Source organism: Acartia tonsa, chromosome 11 (genome assembly GCF_053477335.1).
Source record: "Acartia tonsa isolate MP-2025a chromosome 11, ASM5347733v1, whole genome shotgun sequence".
Taxonomy (NCBI): Eukaryota; Metazoa; Arthropoda; class Copepoda; order Calanoida; family Acartiidae; genus Acartia; species Acartia tonsa.
Window position 1 is genome coordinate 7,535,513 of NC_137270.1, and position 17,321 is coordinate 7,552,833.

Here is a 17,321-nt window from a genome sequence, read left to right on the forward strand (position 1 = left end):
AGTTTTTTAACAACAAATTTTTATGTGATCTAATTATTCGATTGTTCTGATTTTTGGTATACTAATTTCTGGGACAACAAGTACAATATTATAAGAAAAGCAACTCTATAATCTAGTCTTAAAAAATGTAAGTATGTCCATAAACATTATCCTGTATCTAGAAGTTTTTCAATAAATTTACTCGCAATTTTTCTTTTACTCTTATTCATTTATATTCTGATTATTCAGTTCTGACACTATACAAGTGTTTGTGTCCGTTTGTCTAATAGTTTCAGAGCTTCGCTTTTATAGATGTTGTCATCCTTGTTAAACAAAAGGTACCTTATTTATTTTGAGATTTTTCCCCCAATTCTCTATATTGTAGATAAAAAATATGTGGATATCTAATTCAAGACTAGGTAAAATTCCTTTCAAAATATAAAACAAGAACAAAAAAATGTTTTATCTAGCGCAGCAATAATGATTATAATTTCCTGTATCAACACAAGGATGAGGGTTCGACCATTCATGCGGAGAAAACCTAAATAACATTAAAGCAAGTGTACATAAAATCTCGTAAACAGCTGATCCTAAGAGACCACAATTTGTGGAAAAGGCTTATATTAGTTAAGGACAGGTGTATGGCTATTAGGCAGAAAAGGCCTCCACTTTTAGAACACTAAAAAAATTATGAGAAGAATTAACAAAAATCTGTGGTTGGCAGAATAAATTTTCGTCTATTGTTCTATAGGAAAAATATCTTGGTATATGTAAAGACAAAAAATCACTTGTCTCTTATCTCAGAAAATAAACGGTCCTTCCAGTGATAAGAGATAAGACAATAGACGATAAATTGCCCGTTCTATAAATTAAAATTATTAGTGTAAAGTTTCTATACTTTTATTTTCAACCGACCAATCAAAATACAATAAAGTAACTAACGTGAGAAGGTTATAATAAAACTTTGGGTATTAGTGTACAGTACAATGACCCCTCCCTCCCTCCCTGGATCCAACAAAATAGCAACGCTACTGTTAATCCAACCCACTTGCAACTAATTTACATTACCTCACTTCATAAGTGAAAGCGATTGGGTATTTTTTTTCGGACAGTAATTTCATTTATGAATAGCTAAAGTTTTAATAGCCTATCTTTAGCTAGCGGTTACACCCCTAAAATTCTCTTTAAAAGCAGCCGAGAAAATCACAAGCGTTACGTACTAACTGACGCAAGGTCATATAAAGAGAATTATAGAGTAGCTTCGCTACTAAAAATAAAAAAAAATAAAAATCACCAAAATATATATTCAAAGCATATGTTAATTTCACACAAAACTATCATTAGTAAAAAGTTTTAACACCTATTTAGTTGATGAATGATTAAATCAATGGAGTATTATATATTAGACATATTTCCGTGGATATTAAAATAAATATCATAAGATGTAAACCAGTTTTGTTAGCCCCGAGGAACCGAATGTTTGGGCTAACAAAACTGATATTAATTTTATGATTTTTATTTTAATATTCATGGGGAATTGTCTGCTATACATGGTTTTTTAGTATAGCTCCCCGGTTCTAAAATAATTCTGTTTAAATTAATTTTGTATGATTGTCGGTCTTACCAGAAATTACTCAATTTCTCCTAAAGTGCTTAATTTCCCAGAAATCTAAGGGATGAGACAATGGCCGATAAATTAATAAACAAATAAAAATTTATTAAATGTCCCCAAAGTTATTGAGCCAACGAATAAGAAAACACTATTATAAAGCTTTTAGGACTAGTGTAATAAACAACCAGTGTTCCTTTCCTCTCTGTAATTTCTACTAAACCCTAACCAAACAGTGCATTTAAACCCTTGTTCAATACCAATACAGCACATTATATAAAGGATAATGGCAGAAATTCTGCAATTTTATTTCATTTGAATGTTTTGCATTTAAAGCTTTAATTATATAAATTCTCAAATTATTAGGATTGATCAGAATAGATGAATTTACGAGAGATGGGGTTATTTTATGGAAATGGATATAGAATTAAAAACCAAAATGGATCCAGAAGTATATAAACCCATAACCTTGGGATAAACAGACGAACAGATAAATTAAGTTATGGAGCAGCTGCGCATATTTGAAAAAACTTACCTAGCGACAATCCAAATTGTAATTGAAACCAAAATATAGGCCAGAAGTATGTAAATCCAGATATCTACAGCCAAGGGGTTCATAAAACTAAATAAAAATCCTATATAAATCTATATATATCATAGCTTATTAGTTTTAGTTAATGCTATTGAGAAAAAAAATTGTTTTAAGCTTTAGGATACTGAACTGTTGGAGTTGTCCTTTATAGGGAATATTAACTTAGGTTTTAGTTATAAGCCGTGAGATGGTTTTAAGACATTTGGTGCCTTATTCTTACCACTTTTCTAAATTAAAAAAAGAGGGGGGGGGGGGCACAGTGGGTTTTTTGGCTGATTTGGGGATTTTTTAACTTTATGAGTCATAAATGCCAACAAAAGCTTATTTTATCTAAAAATAAAGTTAAAATCTTTCATATACAGGTTATAGCTTATGTATATAATATATTATATACATATTATTGTGATTTTAATAAGAAAAATGTCCCTAGAGAACTACTCTACTCATATAGTTCAAAAATCGAAATTTCTAATATTATTCTGTTAAAAAGAAAATTTTTTTAACATCAACTTAGACCTCAATTAAAACTTTTGAAGAGTTTTAAGTTGTACATATATGATTAATATATATTATATATGCTTCTAAGTTTTCAATAAATAGTATACAGGGCTCGGCAGCTGCGCATCAGCTGTGACTAAGCTGTAAAATTTAACCAACTTTGATGCTTTAAAAGATTTTTGATAAAAGGGATTGTCAAACTTGGGTCAGGTTCAAACTTTCAGTTGATATTTAAAATTGTAAAAGGTTTTCCTGAGGTATATAGGCAGCCGAGTCCTATTACAATGTCCCTAAAAATTATCCTGTAATTATTCAGTTTTTAAACAAATTTACTTACAATTCTGTTAAACTTTTATACATTTATGTTCTGATTATTTAGTTATGACAATCTATAAGTGTTAATGTTCGTTTGTCCCACCGTTTCAGAGCTTTGCTTTAATGGATGTTGTCATCCTTGTAATTTTCAAATTTAAATAGTTGGATGGAAAAGTTAGGTGTTAACTACAGTAAATGAATGTGGATTCAGGGACTACTATTAAATTTAGAAACCAAGGGCATTGAAAGGAAAGAACAATATAAATCAAGTATTTTAAACAAAGTTAAAGGACTGACATTAAAAAAATAGTGGCTTATTAATCAAATTTAATTTAAATGTTTCAGAAATACAGAAAGGAAGACATACGCACATTTAGAAAAATTGAGCAGCTTGTTCCTATTACTATTTCATAATAATCATTCTATATATGTTTTCAATTTATCCTATAATATAAAGTACTAAGCTTTTTTTGTGTGTAGCAAAGGATCTCACTAACCACTGAACCGATATGGTTCTTCTTTAGAGGGAAGCTTCTTATAGGATGGTTTTAGGCTATTTTATTTTTATTAGCCTGGGTATTGTTTTAAGCTATTTTTCTGCCCTTCCATATCCCTTCGAATATAGATGGTGCAGACGTAAGTTTTATATAGAGTAGATTACCATCAATGAGGTAAATCTTTACCCCTCTCCCCACCAAAAAAGCTGTCTATCTAAAATTACAGCGAAGCTTTTTTATAATTAGGGTCAGTCCGTACGTCCCTGCGTCTGTAACGTTACCTTTTTTGTTAACTTAGGCATGTTAGAATTGTTTTATTGATTCCTGTATTAGTTCTGTACGATTTTGAAAGCATATCAACCCTATAATAATTATCAGAAAGTCCATACGTTAATGTTGATTTTTAACTTATATTATAAGTACAATATTATAAACAAAGCATCTCTATAATCAATTCCTAACAATGTCCATATACCCTTAATTTTATATTTAAGAACTTTTGCAACAAATTTAGGCAAAATTTTGACAAGACTTATTTATATATATTTTACATATTCACGCTCTACAAGAGTTAATGTTTGTCTGTCACCCCGTTTCAGAGCTTTGCTTTTATGAATTTTGTCATCCTTGTTCAAATATAAATCAACTGGTTGTCAGACCATTACCGATAGACTGAAGGACTTAGTAAATTATAATCTGGATGCTTCTTAGTATGGTAATAAAGTCTTTTAAATAGCAGCCGAGAAATTTACGTTTTCCCTAATAATGTTTCTAACTGACAGATGTACCGACAGATGGACGTATCATTTACTGAATAGCTTCGCTATTAAAAACGGAAAGGTAACCTTTAAAGATTAAATATGTGTTATTAAATTATATCAATTTTTAGTAGTTTGACTTCATAATGGTATTTAATTTATATTAATACAACTTCACAGTATCTATTTTCTAAGCTGGATTTCTAATTTGGGGCTACGAGGTGCCAAGAGTTATGAACTAATCTTGAATTATGAATACTTGAATTTAATCAGGGCCTAAATAACTTTTGGCACCTCGTAGCCCCAAGTTAGAAAAACCTTTAAACGTAAAAAATACATGTTATTTTAAGATGCAATATTAGGTGTTCTTGGATTTTAAATTACAGATTTATGACAACTTTTCTTATTTTTATTTGCATTTTAAAGTAGAAACATCTGTCTATATCAATGAATTATTGTTACATATCATTTGATCAGATTTTTACACCAATTTATTCTAGGAAAAAGTAGGAAAAGCAATGTATGATGATTTTAATGAAAAAATTCACTTTTTAAAAATATTCCTTTGACCACGTTCAGCAAAACGGCTGTATTTTGCCTAATTTTGTAGTATATAAAAAAATCTGTTGCATGGCAACTTTTGAATGGTAATACTAGCCCCTGGGACATTTAACTCAAAATTGAGGAAATTTAAAAAATGACCAAAAATCCCACTGTGGGGGGGCTGTTTCTGCTATCAACTTTTTCGGTACAAAGTATTTTATCTACGTTTTCTTATAAAAACTATTTATCTATGTTTATGAGAATTTTACACATTTTTTCCTTGAAAAAGTAAAATTTGTATAGAATATTTTGAGAAAAGTTGAAAGGATGGAAATGTATCATTTCTATTAACTACCATGGCAAAGGATTAATATTTTTTGCCCAAGGGAAAAATATTCCTATACAAACAAAAACTCCTTTTTATTTAAAAAACAGGTTCTATTTTTTTCCTTTCATCTAGCGACCAATACTCTCCCTGACATTTTTAGAATTTTGATTAGAATTTTAAAAATTTTCTAAACACTTTTTTAAAATCTTCCAATTTAGGCCCTTTGTCAAAGAAATTGTTTTTTTTTTGTTCCCCGAGGATCATGATTGCAAGAGGTTTGAAATATTTTATCAAAGCTTTTAGAATTTAATTAAGACCTTTTAGGAAAGAAATGGATTTTTCCTATTGCAATTTTATGAGGTGTTTAATGTTTGTATGGGAATGATCCTTCCTCTTCAAAATATAAAATGATGTTTCTTAAAAAGTAGTCAGCACACCAAATCATTTAATTTTCTTTGATATCGTGGAATTTGTTTAGAAATACTCATTCCCATATAAACAACCCCTTAAATAGTGGATGTAAATATTCATTTATTTCCCTGGTATCTCATTTATATCCCTGGTATCTCATTTATATCCCTGGTATGATTTTAGAAGATTTTAAATTTTTTTTGGAAGATTTTATAATTTTTATTAATTACTAAAAGAAAGAAAGTAATAATAAAAATGATCATAGCCGGGAAATAAATGAAAATTAAAAACCAAAATTAAACCACATTTTAGCATAAAAAAATGAGTTTTTTGTTTAAATGAGAATGATATTCCTGTCCAGTTTTTTGTTTAGGAATGAATATTTCTTACCCTCATGAATAAATGATGACCTATCGGTCCATCATTTATTCCCTCGGGTAAGAAATATTCATTCCTAAACAAAAAACTGGACAGGAATACCCCATTTATTTCTAAATATATACACATTAACAAGCTTTACAAATTTTTAAAAAAGAAAATTATATATTTAGATGACACCTAAAGAATGGAAAATTGTTTCCATCTTTCACCTATTATAGTAAAAGATAGCATATTATTTTATTTAAACTTTTAAGCCTCGAGTAAAAAGAAAACTTGTAAAAAGATATTTTGAAATAATGTAAATCTTATTTAAATTTTACGGAAATATGGAAAATTTTGTCAAGATTTGAATAGTGAACAGTACAGGCAAAGATTTAAAAAGATATCAAGAGCATACTAGCCAAGTATACTTATTTACCTAAATAATTTACATTACAACAACTAACCCTTACTCAGTTCTATCTTTTTATTTTAAATTCTCTTTTATTTGTATGTACTTTTTCCATTTTTTATATTTCTCTCTACCCTTTTTAAAATTTATTTTATTTCAACTTTTCCATTTATTTCTTCATTCTTTTTACTTTTATTTCTTTCTTTTTAAGTTTATTCTTTTTCCTCCCCCTAAATGTGTCAATAACTTTCCCCATTTGAATTTATCTCAATTCCTTGTCCATTTATCACCCCCCCCCCCTTTTACTTTCCCCTTTTTATGATGTTACCTGAAGAGTCTGACCGCTCGTTCCTCTGGGCGCTTGAATAGAATAGAGATACCCAGGTTCATGAAGGGCTTTGTAAAATCAATTACATTCTCTCTAAAAAAAGATAGACTTTTAATAGCCCAGCTACTGTATAAATATTGTCTGTCAACCCAGCTATCAAAAAGATGTCTGTAGATGAAGCTGTTTATAATCCCTATAAAAAAATGACCTCATGCAATACAAATGAATAATTTTATATACACAGACTAAATCACCAATAACAGGCCGGTATGCATTTTGATTAACCAATGATAGGCCAGTATGACTAAAAAAGCTTCTTTGTAGATTGTTAAAAACTTTGTGCAATTCCTTAGAACTGCACAGACTTACAGACGTCGTTCATTGTAGTTTAGCTTTTCTACAAACAAAGAAACCTTGCAAAGTTTATGGTCATTGAGCCAACAGCAATATCAGCCTTTCTGTCCAACAATTCTCGTACTATTCCATTCCATTCCTGAAAAGTTTGGGTAAAGTCAAAGTCAAAGGTCGGTGATCGCCCCTTATGACAAGAGGCGATGTATACACAAGATCAGTACCTCAATTTTGATTATTCTTCGTTTAAAAAAGATTTTTTTTAATGGGGAATCCTAGGATTATTAGGCAAACAAAATTATAAATTATATTTTTATGCACTTTCATCATTTTTTTTAAATCGAACATTTTACCCAATTTTCAAATTTATTTGAATATTTTAACGTAAAAATGTAAATTGAATAATATTCTCTGATTTTAACAAAATTTATATGCACTTCTGAAATGATTGAAATAAATCAGATACCATTAATTTATCAATATTTTATCTAAACAGTTCAATGGAAGACAATTTGTTTTTACCTTTAAAACATTAATCTATTACTGCAACCAGCTAATGTTCTTAATTTTTAGTATTATTTTTCGAAAATTTCTAAAAAGTTAGTTATTTTCAATGATAATTAAACCCTTTAATATCATTTATCTATTTTGAAAAACAAATTTCAAAATGTTTTACACTGAAAATTATCTTTTTATTTTCTATATATTTTTGACTTTTAGATCATGGAATCATATTTTCACAGTAGCTTTTCTCATATTTTTAGCCCCTGCGGCTGGCTTTAACTCTGCGGGGCCAATTTCTTAGCACTGCGGGGAAATCATTGATATTTACCTAACCAAACCTAAACTTGTTAGCTTGTTAATGGTATTGCTTTTTAACTTAAATAGCAGGACAAAGTGTCTCAAAAATCAGCCGTGTAACGTCATAAAAATGAGGGAGTTGAGAACAGGGAAAGAAAACCATTGAAAAAGAGATGGATAATCCCTCATTTTTATGACGTAACACTTTGTCCAGTTACACACAATTATCCTTATTACCTTTGTAACTGGATTATAAACACCATAATTGTTATCAGGAACCGTGTAGATGGTATAAGTGAACTTCGCTATCTAAAACAAAACACGAAAAAAGTGTACAGCTCAATAATAGGAACAAATCCAAACATATCATTATTAGCGGTTTCGCCCTTAGCATCTTTTTATTTTTCTTCCGTGTATAAATAAGAAAATTAAAACTCGACATGCGTCTTGAAAAAACAAGGATGACAACATCCATAAACGGACATTAACACTTGTATAGTGTTAGAACTTAATTATCATAATATAAATTTATAAGAGTCAAAGCAAAATTGTAAGTAAATTTGTTGTAAAACTGCTTGATTCAGGATAATTTTTATGGACATACTTACATTTTTAGGGCTTGATTATAGAGTTGCTTCTCTTATTACATTATACTTTGTTGTCCCAGGAATCAATATACCAAAAATCAGATCAATCCGATGATTTGATCACATAAAAATTTGTTGTTAAAAAGTAAAAAAATCAATATGTTTAAAATGGACGTACGGACATTTTGGTAATGATTATAGAGTTGCTACGCTTTCTAAATCGTACCTAACTACTAACGGAATCATCATGCAAAATTTGAAATCAATAGGACAATTCTAACATGCCTAAATTAACGGAAAAAGCTATCCGTTACGGACGTACGGACGTACGGACGGACCGACCCTAATTATAGAAAAGCTTCGCTTTTAAAAAGATATACATTATAATAAAAATATAAATGAATATATGAAATTATTGAGTTAAACTAAAGCTACAGCTATAGACGCTATAACAGCTGTATAAGCTTCTTAAACTCTTAAATGTTATTTTGAGGAAAACTAAAAAACACTTTTAGGTATTATTGCAAACATTTTTTATCTGGTCAGTCATTTCAATAATGGCTAAAACAGTAACGCTCAAATCAATCTACAACTCTTTAATCTCCCCAACAAATATAAAAAACTTGGGAATCATCTATCATCCATGGTCCTATCCCTGTAATTCTGTTCTTATTGGACATATAAATGACAAGTTAATAATTATTTTTCCAGTCTTTGGGGACTTGTAACATGTCTGTCTATATTTTTTGTAAAAACAAGGATGACAACATCCATAAAAGCGAAGCCCTGAAACGGTAGGACAAACTGACATAAACACTTGTATAGTGTTAAAACTGAAAAATTAGAATATAAATGAATAAGAATCAAAGCAAAATTGTGAGTAAATTTGTTGATAAACTTCTTAATACAGGATAATGTTTATGGACATACTTAAATTTTTAGGACTTGATTATAGAGTTGCTTCGCTTATGATATTGTACTTTGTTGTCAGGGAATCAGTATACCAAAAATCAGAACAATCGGATAATTATATCACATAAAAATTAGTTGTTAAAAATGTAAAAAAAAATCAACATGTTTAAAATTGACGTACTATTAATATCTGGTTGATTATAACAAGTTCTCAATCCACACTGAAAAATTATGTATATCATCGTGATTTTATTTATAGTATTATGTCCAGTTTTACACTAATATAAAAATATAAAACCATAAGATCAAAACCACTTTTTTACCCGTGCCTATAGGCTCTCGGGCATTTTAATATCCGCAGAAAACTGTTTATAATACGATGTGATAAATAAATATTACCTTACTGATTTCTTGAAGTAGATCAATACAGAACCCAGAATATCTGAGGTCACAAAATAATAATAATTAAATTTTAAAAATTATATTTTTTTTATTTTTACCTAGAGCACTAGAAAGTTTAGCATAAACATTATTGGATGTCTTCATAGGAGGATTTTTTTCTCTCTTTAATTTTTCACTTGAAAGATTTTTTATCTTTGTTTAAAAATCATTGAAAAATACATTGAAAACGTGAAATAATTTTTTTAACTTTAATCTAAAATTATTGAAAAAACATTAGAAACCTAATCTTAATGGAAATCACAAAAACGTTCGGGTATAGTCCCCTTTATGACTACGCCTCTTAAAGGGCGTTTCGTCGTATTTTCACAGTAGATTGTCCCCTATTTCTAGCCCCTGCGGCTACGGCTACTTTAATACGACGAAACGCCCCTTAAGAGGCGTTGTCACGAAAGGGACTATACCCAAATTTCTATCTATAATACAAATAGCTTGATGTCTGTCCGTCTGTCCGTCTGAAGCTTAAGATCTCAGTAACCGCTGAACCGATTGGGCTCTACTCTTCAGGGATTATACCTACTGGTCCTGTGATGGTTTTAATCTATTTTCCTGGGGCGTGGGACACCCCCAACCCCCCCAAAAACTAAAAAAACCACCCCCCCAAAAAATTTTTTTTTACATTTTTGGTAAAATCTCAGTAACTGCTAAACATATTGGACTCTACACTTCTGGGAATATACCTACTGGTCCTCCGGTGGTTTTAGGCTATTTTCTAGGAGGATGGGACACCCAACCCCCCAAAAAATAAAAAAATCCCAATTTCCAAATTTTTAAAATTTTTCTTATTTTTTTTTTAACAAAAACCAGTAATTGGGTTAGGGGAACCCCACTACACCAGGGGGCGAAGCCCCCCTGAACCCCCCCCCCCCCAAAAAAAAAAAAAAAAAAATTTACATCTTTAAAAAGTTGTTGCAATTATAGGTATTAAATAAAATTTACAGAGGAGAGTTTTTAAATTTTGTGTATACGGTGAACAACATTTTTAAAATTTTTCTTATTTTTTTTTTAACAAAAACCAGTAATTGGGTTAGGGGAACCCCACTACACCAGGGGGCGAAGCCCCCCTGAACCCCCCCCCCCCCCAAAAAAAAAAAAAAAAAAATTTACATCTTTAAAAAGTTGTTGCAATTATAGGTATTAAATAAAATTTACAGAGGAGAGTTTTTAAATTTTGTGTATACGGTGAACAACATTTTTAAAATTTTTCTTATTTTTTTTTTAACAAAAACCAGTAATTGGGTTAGGGGAACCCCACTACACCAGGGGGCGAAGCCCCCCTGAACCCCCCCCCCCCCAAAAAAAAAAAAAAAAAAATTTACATCTTTAAAAAGTTGTTGCAATTATAGGTATTAAATAAAATTTACAGAGGAGAGTTTTTAAATTTTGTGTATACGGTGAACAACATTTTTAAAATTTTTCTTATTTTTTTTTTAACAAAAACCAGTAATTGGGTTAGGGGAACCCCACTACACCAGGGGGCGAAGCCCCCCTGAACCCCCCCCCCCCCAAAAAAAAAAAAAAAAAAAAAATTTACATCTTTAAAAAGTTGTTGCAATTATAGGTATTAAATAAAATTTACAGAGGAGAGTTTTTAAATTTTGTGTATACGGTGAACAACATGGGTTTAATTTTTACGAATTGAAATTTTTGTGCTAACGACGACCTGGGTTTAATTTTACCAAAGAGTAATTCGGCAAAGAATAACTTTTTTAGTAGTGCTTATAAAATGTTAATTTTCCCACCACTAAAAATAATACCTTTTTATATATTGTAACCAATTTATGTATTTTTGAGCCTTGTTTTAACAAATTTTGTGGTAGTTATTTATTTGAATATTTTTTTGTAAGTAAAAATATACCAATATTAAATTTTGTTAAAAGTATTTGATTTCAAAAAGATCGGAAATTGAATATATTTTTAATATTGAAGTCATAGTATTCAATAATGATATCAAAATATGTACACTTATTTCTCATTTTATATTTATTTTTTTCTAACATTTTTTATGGTTCTCCTTAACAGTGAAGCTTCTTGAAGATCCGGGAAGGTTTATAACTATTTTGGAGGAGGATACCTCCACGGCAAACAGAAGTATAACAGACAGACAGACGGATAGACATAGTTTAAGTAACGATGATTTTTGTCAAAAGAATCCTCACACGAAAATTCAACAGCCTATCTTTTATTATACATGAAGCACAGAAAACTGTATTTCTGATAGACCTGTGGACAGTGTTATTTAAATATTATTGGTCAGCATATTTCAACAAAACATCAGCCTTTGTATTAAACTAGCAGCTGCGCCCCAAGCCTCTAGGGGCTCTGCCCCAAGAGGTATAATCTACCTATTTTTGTGTTATTTTGATTTAAAAGGAAAAGGTAAAAAAAGAATTTTTGGGGGGTGTTAATTTTTTTTGGGGGGAGGGGTATTTTTTCATTTTTTTGGGAGGGGGGGATTGGGGTGTCCCATCCCCGAAGAAAATAGCTTAAAACCATCCCAGGACCAGTAGGTATATTCCCTGAAGAGTAGAGCCCAATCGGTTCAGTGGTAACTGAGATATTAAGGGTCAGACAGACAGAAAGACGGACAGACGGAAAGACGAACAGACATCGTACTACTTTGTATTATAGGTAGTAGAAGATAAAAACTTTTTTCCGCGAAAGTCATTGTATACTATCCCCTTAAGTAGTACAGAAAGACTGACGGACCAGGTAAGAAATAGAGTACATGTGCGTTAATATGAGAAAAGATTCAAACACAAAACTTCAGCCGTCTTTCTTTTATAACCGGCGAGAAAATAAATGCTCTTTAGTAAAGAGAATTTTCAAAAAAACTTAAGCCGTCACAATCCCTCTTTATATAGCAGAGAGAAGTACTAATGTAAATGTCAAGCTTTAGAGTAGCTTTGCTGCAGTAAAAAGCCTAAAAAGCTCCAAAAATGACCTCAATCATGACCAAAAAACATGACATCTTTTGTGTTGAGAACATTGTAAAAAAGTTTCCTGTCATTTGAATAATCAATAAAATGTGTTTAGATTAAAAAAATTTTATTTTTAAACTTTTGAATTAATATTTTCCAAGATGAATATTTTGAGTATTTTAATGACTAAAATAAATCAGAAATTCTTAGTTTACAAATGTTTCTGGAGGATTAAATAAAGAAAATTGAACCACCTAGCTGCTGAATTTAGAACTAAAACTTAGTTAATTTGCTCTTATTTCGAGGTTTTTAGAAGTTCATCTACTATAAAATTAGTGTGTTATTTCTTTTCAATAACTTAATTAATTAATTTGGCGGTTTACCTTAAAATGCATTGTAGAGCACAAAATTCCCTTCCACTCATTATGAAATAAATTAAAAATAAGAGTGGGTTAATTTATTTTTTTTATCATAGGTTGGGTAAGTTAATGTCATTTTGGGTACAGGGTGGACCTTTAGGTTATGATCACCGCATTAAAAGGCCCCGTAGGGTTAGACATCAATAAACAAGGATGACAACATCCATAAAAGCGAAGCACTGAAACTGAAGGACAAACGGACATTAACACTTGTATAGTGTCAGAACTGAATAATCAAAATATAAATGCATTAGAGTTAAAGCAAAATTTAAGTAAATTTGTTGGAAAACTGCTTGATACAGGATAATGTTGGACATACTTACATTTTTAGAACTTGATTATAAAGTTGCTTCGCTTAAAACATTATACTTTGTTGTCCAAGGAATCAACATATCAAAAGGCAGATCAATCGGATAATTAGATCAAATAAAAATAAATCGGACGGACCGACCCTAATTATAGAAAAGCTTCGCATTTAAAAATAACCCCCGACCCCCTAACTACTCAACTAAGCTACAAAGTTTATTATTGTACTTGCTACTCTCAAATTTTATCTTCTGTATTTAGTTGGATTTTTTTCTCTTTCTTTCTCTCTCTCTCTCTCTCTCTCTCTCTCTCTGTATTTAGAAATGAATATAAGGATAGTTATCTAGAAGTTTAAAAGAGGAATTATTATTATTTTACAAAGGATGCACAGACCAATACAGAAAATATTTGCTTTTAGCGCTTTTAAAAATTTATCAGGGGTTTCAACAAATAAAAATTATTATTTTGTCCCTCTCATGGTCGACAGTGCAATGTGGACAGCTAAACATCACATATGGAGGTTCTACCTGGGTCACCACTAACAAATGCGGGTGATCTGAAAAAATGTATTAAGTGAAGATGAAACAGCGTATAGTGCCTAATTGTGGGCCAGTATACATTGTAATTGACCAATGGTAAATTGTATACTGGCCTATTATTGGTTGTTTGTATTGTATGACGTCATTTTTATTAGACACTTTACGCTGTTTCAGTAAAGATGTATAAATAACCCATAATAAGAAGACAAGCTCTACTTCTTAGTGACTTAGTGAGGTAATATAAACCAGGAATAAGGTATAACCAACAAGCAAAATGAATCTAAAATAATAGTTGGGGGGGCAAATGGAGAGGTCGTCAATTTTACGATGTGTTGCCCCCCAACGACAGCTGAAAAACACGTATAGGTTTCGTGATTTTTCCCCGAATTAATTTCGTTATTGGTATAAGCAAACCAACCATATTAAAAACATATGTTTCATATTATAAAATTGTGTATATACGAAATAAAAATCAGATAATCAATCCCTATCCCTGTCTTAAGCCACTCTTATGTGCCCTTGTATTATTATTATTTATATTTTCCTATCCGCTGACAACTATCTATAGGCTTTTACCTTGTGTTAGAATGATGGAGGGAATAACTGGTTTTAATTTGAGCCCCATGTCTTCAGTCCAACTGCCCACACTGTGGTAATTTCTATAAAAACAAGAATGACAACATCCATAAAAGCGAAGCACTGAAACTGTAGGACAAACAGACATTAACACTTATATAGTGTAAGAACTGAATAATCTGAATATAAATGTATAAGAGTTGAAGCAAAATTGTAAGTGGAAATTTGTTGAAAAACTGCTTGATACAGGATAATGTTTATGGACATACTTACATTTTTAGGACTTAATTATAGAGTTGCTTTGCTTGAAACATTATACTTTGTTGTCCCAGGAATAAACATACCAAAAATCAGATCAATCGGATGATAAGATCACAAAAAAATTTGTTGTTAAAAAAGTAAAAAAATCAACATGTTTAAAATGGACGTACGGACATTCTTGTAATGATTATAGAGTTGCTACGCTTTCTAAATTGTACCTAACTACTAAAGGAATCACCATGCAAAGTTTGAAATCGTTAAGACAATTTTGACATGCCTAAATTAACTAAAAAAGCTATCCGTTTGTGACGGACGTACGGACCGACCCTAATTATAGAAAAGCTTCGCTGCATAATATAATAATCCTATTCAACCACCCGCGACTGTGGCTTAACACGTAGCGCATCCGCTCGGCGTCGGGGAGGTGAAGGGTTTTAATTTCGGCTCAACACCATGTCATAACTAGGCATGTTAAAAATTGTTACTACTGCTGCTATGTCAGATGCTCGACATTTTGTATAGTTAGATGTGGTGAATGCCTTATCCCTAAAATGCAGAACCAACTCATTACCATTCACAGGCAGGACTTTCAGAAAAAAAAATCGTGCATTCAAAGAGCTAGTTGTCTGCTGGGAGTTACTTAATCTAATACCCCGGGTGTTTGAACAGGAAAGGAAAGATTGGCTCCTCCCGTTTGTTTATAGTATTGCATAATAAACACGACGTATTTTTGCTATTTTGTCAAAAATTAGGCCATTAGAAATTGAGTGAGACAGGAGGAGAATAATATTTCTTGCATATTTCTTGGTAAAACATCACATCCACTTAAAGTCATTAATAAGCAATTTATTCGCAGTAAAAATAGCTTCTTAGGTTCTCCCAATCAGGGAGAGGGGGGGGGGACATTGGACTGTAAATTACACTAGTTTTGTTATTCTATTTTTTGGTTAATATACTTTATTTTGTTTATCATCATTGGGGATGAACATTAAATTATCGTCCATTGTCTCATCTCAATTTACTTTAAAGGATCCTAGTCCTAAACCCTGAAAAATAAATAAGCTTTCATTTTTTGGGAAACTTTTTGTCATTTGATAACAAGATTGTTATTTTTTCAGGAAAAGAGGGATATGTTAATGGTAAATAATTGGATCATGTATGTAACGATTTAACGATTTTTCTCGTATTCATTCGAATCCGGTTGATAGGAACCGGTTCTCATCCAAACGAAAAAACTATGTCTAGCATCGTATTATATCCAGCTTTCTACGAATATAAAAATGTACAATCATAAGATTAAAACCAGTTTTTTTAGCCGGTGCCTTCGGCACCTCGGGGCGGAAAGCCGTTTATAATACGATGCGAGAAATAACTATTAATGTGCCTAAATTTAATGATATTTTTTTACTTTTATTTTCATGCATAATTAAGGAAATGTCAGTGTTTCCAATCATACCTATAAAATACAAATGTAACACTGACCCCTCCCCTCCCAGGTTGGCTTTATCTTTAAAGGGAAAATTCCCGACAAAAAAAAACATTTCATTGCATAACAGTTCGTAGACATACTTTTACAGACATGCCAGGTAAAACTTCTGGAGTAGCTTTTCTCCTGAAAAAATTAGGCTGACCTCGTAACAGAATTGAAAAGGTTAATGGACAGATTTGCTGGATTCCGCTGGCCGTTAGCAAATGTAATTTCACCTGTTAACCCTAAATTATATAATTGTAAGTAGCGTAACTACCCTGTCATTTTATTTTTTTATCCTGAAAAGCTTTTGAAAAATATGTTTTTGCCTTCAAATTTTCAGCTATATTAAATCTCAAATAGTGTACTTTATTCCTTTTTTATAACAATTAGATCATTTTGCCAGTAATAAATCAAATCTTTTTTTATTCTCGTATTATTTAAAATTAACTTTGACCCAAGAAATTGTCTACTTGTTCGACAGAAAAATAGATTACGAAAGAGGAAAACAGTTTAAAAATATAAATGTTGAATGTTTATTTTGGGTTATATTGGTTTAAGGTTGAATTATATTAGTAAATTCATCTTGGATTTGGATATAAAAGTAAAGAAAATAGCAGATAACTTTTTTACAGAAAAAAACACAGAATTTCTTAATCTTTATAATAAAGTAACGGGATGTATGTCTGTTTTTACCAAAGGATCTCGCAGAACCGATATAGTTCTTCATTACAGTGTAGCTTCTTATAGGTTTTGATAAGGTTATAATAATTTTGGTCAAAAGAGAAATCTTCCCTAGGAAAAAATGCCCCCCCCCCTCAAAAAAATATTTTTTCTTTATAAATCTACAATTAAAATGGGGGATCGACTTAATCCCCCTCAAGGGCCCATAGGTCTCTAAGGACGGAGGTCTTTTAGTGAAGATTCCCATGATTTATGCGTATCTAGTTTATACATTGTTTTATTCGTCTAGCTGTCGGTGATGCTGAAGAAGATAAAAATCTCATCTTTTTAAGTTTCGTGATTACCTTTGATTTTTCGATATTTTCTCTTTCTTATATAAATATTATGCCAAATTATTATAATTATTA

The 17,321-nt window shown here is 30.9% G+C and overlaps 1 protein-coding gene across 1 annotated transcript in view; it reads right to left on the bottom strand.

The window, feature by feature from the left end:
* LOC145332161 (glutamate receptor ionotropic, kainate 2-like) overlaps positions 1–17,321 on the bottom strand; it is an 82,352-nt gene that overhangs the window by 20,929 nt on the left and 44,102 nt on the right. Inside the window, exons 9-17 of the mRNA XM_080177114.1 lie at positions 16,394–16,475; positions 14,502–14,584; positions 13,858–13,942; positions 9,681–9,723; positions 8,020–8,091; positions 7,044–7,123; positions 6,631–6,723; positions 2,124–2,210; positions 472–520 (exon numbers count right to left, since the gene is read on the bottom strand). Coding sequence (XP_080033240.1) covers positions 472–520; positions 2,124–2,210; positions 6,631–6,723; positions 7,044–7,123; positions 8,020–8,091; positions 9,681–9,723; positions 13,858–13,942; positions 14,502–14,584; positions 16,394–16,475 — 674 coding nt within the window. The remainder of the gene's footprint in view (positions 1–471; positions 521–2,123; positions 2,211–6,630; positions 6,724–7,043; positions 7,124–8,019; positions 8,092–9,680; positions 9,724–13,857; positions 13,943–14,501; positions 14,585–16,393; positions 16,476–17,321) is intronic.